Source organism: Phalangium opilio, unplaced genomic scaffold, assembly GCF_054372755.1.
Source record: "Phalangium opilio isolate 3A_F unplaced genomic scaffold, DU_Popi_V2 ptg000070l_1, whole genome shotgun sequence".
Classification (NCBI taxonomy): domain Eukaryota; kingdom Metazoa; phylum Arthropoda; class Arachnida; order Opiliones; family Phalangiidae; genus Phalangium; species Phalangium opilio.
Genome location: NW_028324182.1, coordinates 2426887 through 2438675, shown reverse-complemented (window position 1 = coordinate 2438675; position 11789 = coordinate 2426887). Strand labels below are relative to the sequence as shown.

Below are 11789 nucleotides of genomic sequence, written 5' to 3'. Positions count from 1 at the left end.
ATCGATTAGAAATAAATCATAGGCGACTTCAAGGTCACTGTGGAATATTATCAGCAATAATTTCATGTCTAGAGAATAATGCTATCCAGGAGCCAAATCGCATCACGGAAGATTTTGAAACTGTCACAGCACTTGTTAATAGCATTTACGAAAACGTAGCTTTCCTAGCTAATGAACTAGAGGATGTGTTGTCATTGGAAACAGAAGGCAATGATCCTTACGTGTGCCCTGTTTTACACACCGGACGCGTAGGGAGGCCACGTTACCATGTCACTAGGGAAGAAGTTTTGAACGCTAGAAACGGGCTTGCATTTAACTGGGAAGGGGGCGCATCGTTTCTGGGATTAAATCCACGAACTTTATTTCGTCACCGTCAATATCTTGGAGTTAACGGCGCAGACGAAGTATTATCTAACGAACAATTGGATCACCTCATTTCAAACATTTTGTCGAACAACCCAAATATGGGTGAAACGTACGTCATCGGTGCACTCCGAAGCCACAGGGTTAGAGTGCCAAGATGGCGTATTAGAGAACGGCTAAACGATTTAGATCCTGTAGGAAGGGCTTTGAGAAGACGCAATTCAATAAGACGACGCAGATATAGTGTTCAAGGAGCGAATGCGTTGTGGTAAGAACCGTTACGAAAGCATAACAGGCTACAGCAAAATCATTTAACTGTCCGGTGTACAGGAAATTCAATTCATTTTCACAGATTATTCTAAAATTATTTGACTTATAAATATCTGCGTAACGAAATAATGAAACATACGGGAAATTGTTTTCACAAAAGGGGCTAGTAGAAATCCCTCCGTCTTGCTCATCTTAAACTTAAGTGCAGTGTTGTCAGGTCCTCGGTGAGACTGGTTAATCAAGTCAATCAGTTTGAATGGAAATGCTGGTCTGTCTCTCTAGAGTCTCTTGTCACTTGTTTTGCAACAAAGGGTGTACATAAAAAATCTCCTTTAGCATAGGCAGACAATCTTCTTTTTTAAGTGTCCATCATCAGGTCTTTGGTGGAACGTCTCCTTCCCCCTTCGTTAACGTCAGCGCCTAAGAGAAATCGGGCGCCAAAAACCCAAGCGGCTTTGGAGAAAAGTATATATGAGAGTGTAATTTTGGTTTAGCGTCTATGTTTTTATGGTCGGTTTTTTCTCCCGCTTGCACCAATTTTGTTTCACCTATATATATATATATATATATATATATATATATATATATATATATATATTAAGTAAGCAATCTCTAGTAAGGAGGATTTGGGGGAAACGAAAACCTCGCCGCCTCCGCGGAGTCGTTTTTATCACCACTCGCGTGTCATACTAATAGTACTCTAAAGGGAAGCCTTCACGGCGAAAGTTTGTCATGTAATTTAACATCAGATTTGGAGTGAGACGGATCATAGGCTACAGACATACTGACTAGTCATCTATAGATATAATTCAATCGTGTAAACTTAATGGTAGATGATTAGTTTATGCCATAAAAATTATTTTAAAAACAAAAATAGATTAAGATTCATATCGTCTATCGATTAAAGGTTGTATCTTTTAGCCTTCAAAATTTAGGTGAACAATCCATTACAAAGCACTCGAATTTTTGCTCGTCCTACCTTTAAAGAGAGTATAAATCTGTCTTGCATGAGAGGAGCTTTTATTTTGGGGTGCACTTTCTACCTTCTACCCTTACGTTAAGTTCAATGAAAAGTTACCCAAGGATAAGTTGCTATCTAAAATCACAATTTCCTGTGTATTCGCGAGTCAAAATTATAATCTTTAAGAAAGCTTAGATGAGATTATAAAGAGCTACCTTAATCTGTCTACCTGTTGAAGTAGTGTTCAGTTTAACTTGATGTAAAAGGTCTACGGCTTATGAATACACAAAGGAAAGAAAGTAGTGCTACTTAAGTAAGAATGAGCAAGATTATTTAAAGTAACCTCGATAGTGACGCTCTGACAGCGAATGATAAGTAGCTTCTAAAATTTGCATATTTTCCTAAACGCGATGATACACTACGCTAGCAGGTCGCTTACATATGACATGTTATAAAGCGTAAAATTAAGAGTGACTAGGCACGAAATGCATACAAAGTGTAGTAGTTTTTTTTTATTTGGTGCAATTTTCCCGAAATTTTCAATTTGAGGGCAACTGTGGAGCGAAATATTTTTGCGTTAGGGGAAAAAACAGAAAGCCGTTATTTTATTTTAGGGTGTTTTTGGGAGCCTGGAACAAAATAACAGCCGAGTTCTTTTGGGTAAAAGGAGTCAAAATGCATATGGGCTCTCAAAAGTAGGGCACCAAACAAAGAGATTTTCAGAATTCTGAAACTAGTATTGGAGCTTTGACCAAATTGTTATCGATTATTTACCACAAGTTAATGAACGGAAACGTTTATAACAAGTAGAATACCGTAAACACGTCGATCAAGAAACAGTTATCTGCTGGTCCCAACTAATGGAATAGCTCAGAGAGAAGCCAGGAATCTTCAAATAATGGAAACAATTTGGTTGATTAATAGCCTACTTCGAAGAGCTCCAGTTCATAGGGCGTTTTGACTAGGCCTGTGCGAGTCCAGTTTTTTGGGCTTCGAGTCGAGTCTCGAGTCCTAAAAAAAGCTCTTATAGAATCTCGAGTCGAGTCTTTTAACTGGTATCGAGTCCTCGAGTCCTAAATTCAGCTTCAAAACTACGTCTCAAGCCCAGTGTCGAGTCCTGATAAATTATATCAAGTCCCAGTCGAGTCCAATTAAATTATTTCATGTCAAAATCAAGGCTAAATATTTTCATATCTTTTATTTTTTACTCTTTGTTTGTTCAAGTATCACAGCTTGGATATAAAAAGTAACAAACGTAAATAAACATGTTCTAGCTGACGTCAAATTTTTGTCCAATCATCTGTCTTCTCTAAAATCTAAATCGGTAAAACCCCACTAGATACCGCGCTATACTTGAAATTCCGAGTCACCGTCCCACCGAGTTCAGGCGAAATACATGGATAAAGGATGAGCGTGAGGAAATTTGTTTTCACGCTAGAGGGTAGGCAACTCCCTATCTCCGAAGGCAGCTTATTCGATATATACTTTGTTGCAGCTTCGGTTTTCAGCAGGGGAAAGCTAGGCCTCTATGTAATGTAGATTTGTGCGTGCTGACAAGAGACGAAAGAATAATAAATTCTTCACCCATAGTAAATATTTTTGGACTTGACATGGTGTTAAGCCTCAGTTCGAGTCCTCCTCGAGTCCAGTAGTGAGGATTTTTGAGGACTCGAAATTATTCTCAAGTCCTAAAATTTTGATTTTCAAGTCTCGAGTCGAGTACTCGACTCGAGACTCGATCGAGTACTCGCCTTTGATCGAGTACTCGCACAGGCCTGGTTTTGACTCTTGTTTACCCTCATTACACGCCTGTTAATTTGTGCCAGACTTGTCAAAAACACCCTGTATTTGTGTTCAATGCTAAAACAAATGTATTACAGGCACATGGACAGCAACCATAAACTGATTTCATGGAGGCTTGTTTTTCATGGGTGCATCGATGGATACAGTCGTCGAATCATATATCTGCGTTGCTTAACCAACAATAGAGCCCAAAGTATTTTGCAGTTATTTATGGAAGGTGTTAGGGAACTCGGTTTGCCATTGCGCGTGCGAGGGGATAAGGGTACTGAAAACGTACATGTCGCTAGATACATGATAGAAAATAGGGGTTTAAATAGAGGCAGCTTTATCGCTGGTTTATCTGTCCACAACCAGAGGATCGAGAGATTATGGAGAGAAGTGAATAGACTTGTTTCTGACTACTATAGAGCGTTATTTACATTTATGGAAGAACATGGCTTATTGGATTGCCATAACGAACGTCACATTTTTAGTTTGCATTATACGTACTTGCCTAGAATCAGCCAGTCCTGTAGTAGTTTGCTAGACTCTTGGAATTATCACTCTTTAAGCACCGAAAATGCTCATTCGCCTATTCAGCTATGGGCAATATCGAGAATGAATTCATTTGATATTGAAAGGCAAAATGAAGAATATTCTTTAAACCCGGATTCGTATGGTACTGAAGAAATTGAAAATACACCAATAGAAACAAACAACAACGTAGTTGTTGAAGATTGCCAGATGCTCTTGACTACGGAACAAACACGTTATCTGCAGAACACCATAGATCCTGTACTAGATGATGGAAACCACGGTATTGATACATATCTAAGAATCTTGGCTTTATTGCAAGAATGGCTTGAAAACTGATTGAAAAAATTTAAATATTAATAGGAATAAGCTAATTCCTAAATGGTTTAAGTGCGGTTGTGAAGCGATAGAGTGCATCATACTTATTAGCCGAGTGTAGTAAGGATAGTTTCTATGCACTTTCAAAACATAAAATAGTTAATGGTGTTTTTCTTCTAATCCTGACGCATGTTTTTTACACTTTGTATTGTATCTTTTTTTTCACGATAAGGGTTTTCTGAACTTTGTGTATTTTAACGAAACAAAGGTACTAAATTTTGGTGTGTGACGGACGTTAGTTATATTAAATACGAAGTTCATTGGCTCTGTGTGTCTTACTTCAATGAAAACAACCAGTATCGCAAAATGTTTTGTAAGTTAATCATTTTTACCCCCAATCTGTCAGCACGTGGAGGAAACTTCACTTCTTTACGTTCTGAAATTTTAAAGGTAAACGTTACCATGTTAATAGAGCGATTTGGTGACATCTCAGATTATCTGAGGTGACATCAAGTGCGCGAAAATGCAGGGGATAAACTAAGAGTCATAAGAAGACATAACTACCTTAGAACTTTCGTACTAAACTCATGCGGTGATACGGGTCATCAAAACATTGCGTAAAAATCATGGAAATTGACTAAAGGCTGAAACTTCTAATATGACTTGCTCAGCTTGTTTTAAGTTATCCTTCGTAATCAAAATTGTTCGATACTTCATTTATAATATCGATGCTACTGTGAAGGGAAATTTCTCGAGGAAGAACATCTGAGTGCAATGCTTAAGCTTTTATATATATCGGCTAAACCTGTCACTCAGTTTTCAATTTGGTATAGTTGTTGTGTGCGTTGGTTTTTCATTAAATTTCCATTGATATAAACGGTTTTTATTCCTAATATGGAAAACGGTACATTGTTAACGAGATTACAAAGAGTTTTGGCATGGCTTGGCTAATTGAGGGCACCAGTGAGTTTAATAACATGGTCCTTGGTTTCGTATCGCCCCGATTACTCAATTGACTATATGGAATTTATTCCATAACAAGAGCCAAGATAATCTCCTGTTTTATATGCAAATTTTACATTCATAGTTCAGTTCGGGAAGATAGGAAACCTTTCAACGTTTTAGAAGTTATTGGTGACCTCATATAGCAAAGCAAAGCCGTGTAATATCAGAAGTAAATAGGGTTCTGTAATAATGAAATGTTTAAACAAAAATGTTTTAACGATTGTGCACGCTTCAATGAATTAATTGCAGCTATTATAAAACAATCGTCTTCGTATTTATCATTGAAAGTAATAATATTGCGTTATATAAGTCTTAAAATGTTAGATAAGTCCTTCTTTGGAAATGTTTTAATAGAAATTTAGTTTAGTAACGGCCGAAACCTTGTGTGTTCATTAATCCGAAATTCATGTTATACTTGAAATCTTCGTAAGTTTCATGTACAGCTGGGAGACTGAGTTTTAAGGCGCAGGTACTTGATTCCGGGAGCTTCTTTGAATGCAGAAACTCAATCGAAGGTGATGCGTCAAAACCCAAAGGTGGAACGTCGTCCATGCCCGTGAAAAAAATTAGCACATCTTTAAGCTGTAATGGACCTTGATTTTCTTCCATTTCGTATATGTATTCCCGAAAGAAGGTCATTGCATCAACTTCTTTTTGGAACTTGTTGCTTCCCCTTTCAGAATATTTAATTGCTCCACACAGCTGCAATAGTTTAGAAGCGGTCAAAGGTTCACTTGAGTAACAGAAAAGTTTTTCAAAAACGTCTGGATAACTTTTTATTTTCTCGTGCAAATTTAACGTTTTCAGCCCTTCTATGAGTCTTTTTCGGGCGTCAGAACATCTTGTTAATACGCAAGAACGAACAATATCTTGGATTATTTCATTTTTGTTTTCAATTTTCAGTATTGGTTTGGTACTCCCAGCAAAATATCTCAATTCCGAAAGTTCATCTCCAACGTTTTGTAACGCCTCTAAAGTGTGACAATTTTGGAAGCGAAAAAGCTTATCTTGTACATCATAATCTTGAACGTCAGAAATGTCCACAGCAATGAGACTTGTATCTTGAAATAAAAAGCGATAAGTAACTTTTGAAAAACATCTTGGCCCTGGTCCACCTTGTACAAGGGAAAGTGAGAAAGCGAGTCCAGCGTAATAGTATTCTTCTGCTTCTTCGGCGTCTTTATTCTTGTTCAAATATTTATTGTTCTCAGGGCCGCAAAAAATGCGACTATAGAAACAATGTCTTTAATGAGAAGGCGCAAAAATTCTCTTTTTGGCCCACCCGCGTCAATAGCACCCTCGGCAGTTTCCAAATCATCAGCAAAACATACCGAGATTTTATGCTCTGAATTGAATCCGCGTTTCTTAAAGGTTCTTATCGCACATTCCAAAACCCGTTTCCGGTTTATGTTAAATATAGAAACCTTTTCGTTGTTGATTTTTTTCAGCTAGCTCTCTTAGTATTTCATAAGCAGTCATCATTTCCACTTCAGGATTTTCATGATTGTTGGGACTCGTGATATCGGTAATGTCGTTGTTATAAGAGTCGGTTAAGTCGTTGTTGTAAGCGTCGGTTGAGTCGTTAGGAGCTTCCACTAACATAGTTGGATCAGAAGGATCGCCATCACTTAAAATCTGAAGAAAGTTAACATAAAGATCGGAATCATAAAATGTGCTTTCGGAATTGTTGATAGTTAACGACGAGGTTGTGGAGTCTTCGCGTGCTGGAAATTGACCCTGTGTCGATGAATTGTTGATGGTTGACGACGAGGTTATAGAGTCTTGACGTGCTGGAAATTGACCTTGCGTCAATGGATTGTTGATGGTAGACGACGAGGCTGTTGCATCTTGACGTGCTGAATATTGACCCCGTGTCAATGTATTGTTAATGGTAGACGACGAGGCTACTGGAAATTGACTTTGTGGCAAATTATTAACTTCTGAAGTGCTTGATTCCACATCAGGTAAAGATAACTCTTGGATATGTTCCACTTTTTCTGATTGTTTCGATGTCCACTGTAAGTCTTCAACGGACATAACGTCAACAGAATCATCAGAAGTAGCCTCCAAAATATTCTTCGAGGGTCGCACGTATAAGATTCTTTGCTTCCAAAGAGTACAAATGGTTTCTCCGGATATAACCATGTTTTTCCCAAGTTTTGGTTTCATCAAAAGTTCAAGCCTAAAACGGAAAAATTATTTAGTATAATTGAAAATTATATTTGAATAATGTTTCACTATGAAGAGAGGTGTTATAGAGATATGTCAGTTGTAACTTAGACAAAATTTCATGCGTCTACCTATGGCAGTAGACGGCCATGTTTGGTAACGTATTAAGTGCTCCCTCTGGCGAGCCGCCCCGTTATAAAGGGGTTGTAAAAAATGTCTTCTATTAAATCCTGCATGAATCCTATTTCCTTTCTTTGTTCGAAATAGCATAGGCGAAGTTTACTAGGACTTCGAAATAGCTAGAAGCTAATCTCAACTTTCGCTTTAAACCGTCAGTTCAATTGGCAACCATCTTTTGAGGACTCCATATTTTTTTAAACCGCAGCGAGGGTGAGAAATTTTCAAAAACGCCTGTTCGGCTTTTTTCCGCAATAAAGGGGAATGGGTTTGACTAGAACTAGATTTAGAATCAGGTGATTTTTTATCGCTTCTTCTACTAATTACAAACATCGAAAGATCTAAAAATCAAAATTAATTCAGATTTTATCTATAACTTAAATGTAGTAGCTCCAACCACTAGCGTTGCCCTGTCTTTCAGCTAACAAAATTTCCACGTCACGTGGTATGTTGAGCAATGTGATATTCTCAGGGCGCGAAATAAATTCTGCCATGTATATTTTCGTTAGCTGGAAGGCAGGGAGTTAAGCCATTATTCGTAGGTGCTACTTTTACCAATCGATGAATTATGAAATTTTTTAGATTTTTAAAATCGTTAACTGACAACCGCATCTTTATCTAAATCAAGTCCAAAGGAGAGTCGATGAATGATATCTTTTTCGATTTTAAAAATTCATCAGCTTAAACAAACGCTAAATCCCTGATCTAAATCAAAAGTTTCACAGTTGCTAAGCCTTGAGTTCATGAAGGTTAACGCGATCTTAACGCTAGTATTCAAAATAATAAGTCAAATTTACAGTCAAACTATTGGCCTCGAAAATTACAGATTCTATTTTATTTAGGCGACATTATCCTAAAGCCGTCAACAAAAAGAGACACCACAGAAAGAAAAAATTTATATTGCTGCCTGCAGTATCAAAGTTCCCACTGTAGGTGGGACAAAAAGCTCTGTAACATACTTCTCACGACGCGTTAACCGGAGCCTCCGGGATATCTAGGCCCATGCATGTAGCGAAGCAAGAATATTTTTTTGACTAATTTAGTTCGCCGTGTTTTCCCGCTTGGTGGCGCTTTCAGCACCGTAAAATAAACAAGATCAGCCTCATGACCCCGTCGACTGCTACAATATTAGGACAAGGTATAGACGTAGAGCGGAGAAGCCGAGGTCGCGGATACTTAAAAAATGTTTTTGATTTCCGAAGACCTTTATTAAACAATCATTCCAAAGAAGTAAAGGATAAAAATGTTAAGGTTAAAAAATGAAAGGTTTTGAAGGGGTAAAAAAATCCTCTAATGGTATATGAAAACTGTGAATTAGCAACTTCAAGAAGTTTTGCTTTACTAAAAAAACAACGATGTTAAAATCTCATAATTACTTTTTGTCCATACAATCTAACCAAGATTCAATAAAAAGTAAATAGCCCCTAAAAATTACGTTAATTTAAAGGTGAAACCTTTCTCTTTCATAAAAGTTTTATAATTGGCCCCTAAAATGTCATCGATAATTTATGGAAGACCCAGGTCGCAACGGCCATTAAAGCGCCACCTCGTACACACAAAGGGTAAAAATATTTCGTCTCTGAAACTGGATATTTCCCCACGTAAAAATCGACATGCATGGGCCTAGATATCCCGGAGGCTCCGCGTTAACTGAGGTTTTTAATACTTTTTTTTTCTGCAAACTGCCTTTTACCCTACACATCACTTGAGAAACTGGCTCTTTATCCATTACAAGGAACTGTATGAATTTCTGGTCTTATTTATAACACTAATTTTCAAGGAAGAAACCCTAATTCCGCAAATGCCTTTACATTGTTACTTACTCTGTGTCAGCATCTATTTTTCCATGAAATTCTTCTCTAATCTCTTGCAAAATTTCTTCTTCGGTCCAAGACTTTGAAAACTTCATGCCATCTAAAACTAACCCGGCCTCATGAAGCCTAGCTTTCGCTTCGCCCTTCGGCACATTCGATGACAAAGGTCCTTCTAATAGAACTACTTCCTTCTGAAAGGAGGTTACTCCCGGTGGCCCCTTCTTTTTGTTCCTAAAATTATATTCCATATTTTACAGTTATTAATTTAAAACGAAAGAACTTCTTCACCGATCTATAGCGCTGCGAGCTGCGACAACGACGTAAGATCAAAACAGAGAAAATTAACAATAGGAGAAAGTTCAATGTAGCCAAGTACAAACTCCATAGATTACCAGATGGGGCAATATGGCGATATTTACATTATCAAACCGTTGCCTACGTTAACGTAGGCAACGATCAAACAAGCTGGAACAGGGCCTTCACGTGCATAACCCCGCCCTCCAAATTGTAATTGCCTTCTCCATAGCTGTGCTAATTAATTAGTTAGCTAATCGAACTTCTAATTAATTAGCAAACATTTACTAATTGAAAATGGTAATTGAATTTTAATTACATTGGTGCTAATTGAGAAGTAATTCTAATTAATAAGTATGCATCGGAAAGGTAATTATCTAATTAAAATTTAATTTCATTTAGGATTAACTAATTAGCCAATTGGATTTTCAATTAATCTTTTACGCCAATTTGCAGTAAAAACTAAAAATCGAGGAATTTACTTTTGATTCATCTATTTGAATATGAAAAAGGCCTTATTATATTGATGAGGAAATCTTAGTGCTACTCTTAATTTTTCAGCTCCTCAAAACATGAGAGAATACTAGTACTAGTAGAAAATTTCGTAAATTTTAAATCGTAACTGCCCCATTTCGAAATTTCGACTGTTTTTCCTTCTTGAATTAATACATAGTTTACAGGCGTGGAGGATTCATACCATTTGCACAAGGAGACCTGGGAAATGTAAAATAGCAGACGATTTTACACTCTAAGTCGCTTGGTCTCCTGGTGTTAATGGTAGGAATCCTCTACGCCTGTAAACTATCTTTAGCATTGCCCATGGATTTATTACTCAGGAGTCCATTATAGGAACTGTGGGAAGAAAATGAAGAAATGAGACAAATTTTAACATGACGGAAGGCTCGAGGCTTGTCTCATTTTTCGAGAATAATTCACGGCTTCCGTACCCGTTTTTCAATGGCATTAAAACATTAAACTCTGCATTGCCAAAGTACTAAATCCATGGGCACTTTTAAACTTTTATGTTTACTTATGGTTTTTTTTACCTTAATTAGACAAATAATTAATTTGAAATTAGTAATTCTAATAAATTAGTTTGATAAATAAATGCCTAATTTCTAATTGAATATAATTAGTTCATAAATATTTACCTAATTGCTAATTATAATTCAGTTAGCTGCCAGCTAATTAGCACAGCTCTGCAGTCCATACTTTAACATTATAAATTGAAACTTACTTAAGAATGGACTTCCTTGTCGTTTTGGCACTCATAGCGAAGTTGAACTTTGGCACTTGATTTGATTGAGAACTGGACGACTGGCTGGGATGATTAGATAAGCCCCGATTATATGGTTGAAATGTTCTCCTAAGTTCCGCTCCAACAGAACCCTCGGTTATGGGATTAACTCTAGTTTCGTAATTGTTTCTTTGCACAGTGGTAACGTTTTCATTCAGTGTTTGAAAAAGCCTTTCGCTCCCGATAGCGATAATATTTTCTAAAGTCTCCTGAACCATACAGTTACTGCGAGATTCTGAATCCATAGGAAAATATTCAATATCCTATTGAAACCGTTATGTTAACTGTTTTGCTTGAAACGCGATAACCTAGGCTAAAACACAATCTCGAATTCTCGATGGCACGCGTGAGAAGCTACTAGCTTGAACCAGCTTTTCTATCATTCTGCTGGGAAAAAAAAGTATGCCCCTGGTGGTAGCTAAGAACATCGTGGGAAATATTTCCTAAGGGAGAGAAAACATAGCTATTGGAACTTAAAATTGAAAAATAGACCTGACCTTCATCCTTTCTGAAAAGACGATCATTTTTAAACAAATAGCGTACTTGCAAAACCTTGTATTATTAATAAACCTATTTAATTTTACCCTATCGCTGAAAATAACTTCAAAATAATGACATTTGCGAAGATTAAAGTAAAACTGACTTGCCTTATGCGTTTTTCGGTAGGATTGCACTATATCTATTCACATAAAATAACGGTCTTACCTGACTAATTAGACCATGGGGAGATCAAATAAAATAGTTAAAAAAAATTGGCCCGCCGCAAGTATTTTTAATTTTTTTTCGAAAATTTCAAAATTGCATG

General features: G+C 37.0%; 1 protein-coding gene across 1 annotated transcript; it reads right to left on the bottom strand.

Annotated features, from left to right (window-relative positions):
* Positions 1-9396: 9396 nt before the first annotated feature.
* On the bottom strand, positions 9397-11315 carry LOC149661048 (uncharacterized). The gene is made up of 2 exons (XM_089843852.1): positions 10925-11315; positions 9397-9624 (listed from the first exon to the last, which is right to left on the bottom strand). The coding sequence occupies exons 1-2, from the start codon at positions 11227-11229 to the stop codon at positions 9399-9401; spliced, it is 531 nt and encodes a 176-aa protein (XP_089699978.1). The 5' UTR covers positions 11230-11315; the 3' UTR covers positions 9397-9398.
* Between the last annotated feature and the right edge of the window lie 474 nt (positions 11316-11789).

Bases quoted from the DNA above. Each gene is read 5' to 3' on its own strand.
- LOC149661048 (XM_089843852.1), bottom strand. From the start codon at position 11,229: ATGGATTCAGAATCTCGCAGTAACTGTATGGTTCAGGAGACTTTAGAA. The intron at 9,625-10,924 runs GTAAGTTTCAAT...ATATAATTTTAG, and splicing joins ACAAGGAAGTCCATTCTTAA to GAACAAAAAGAAGGGGCCAC.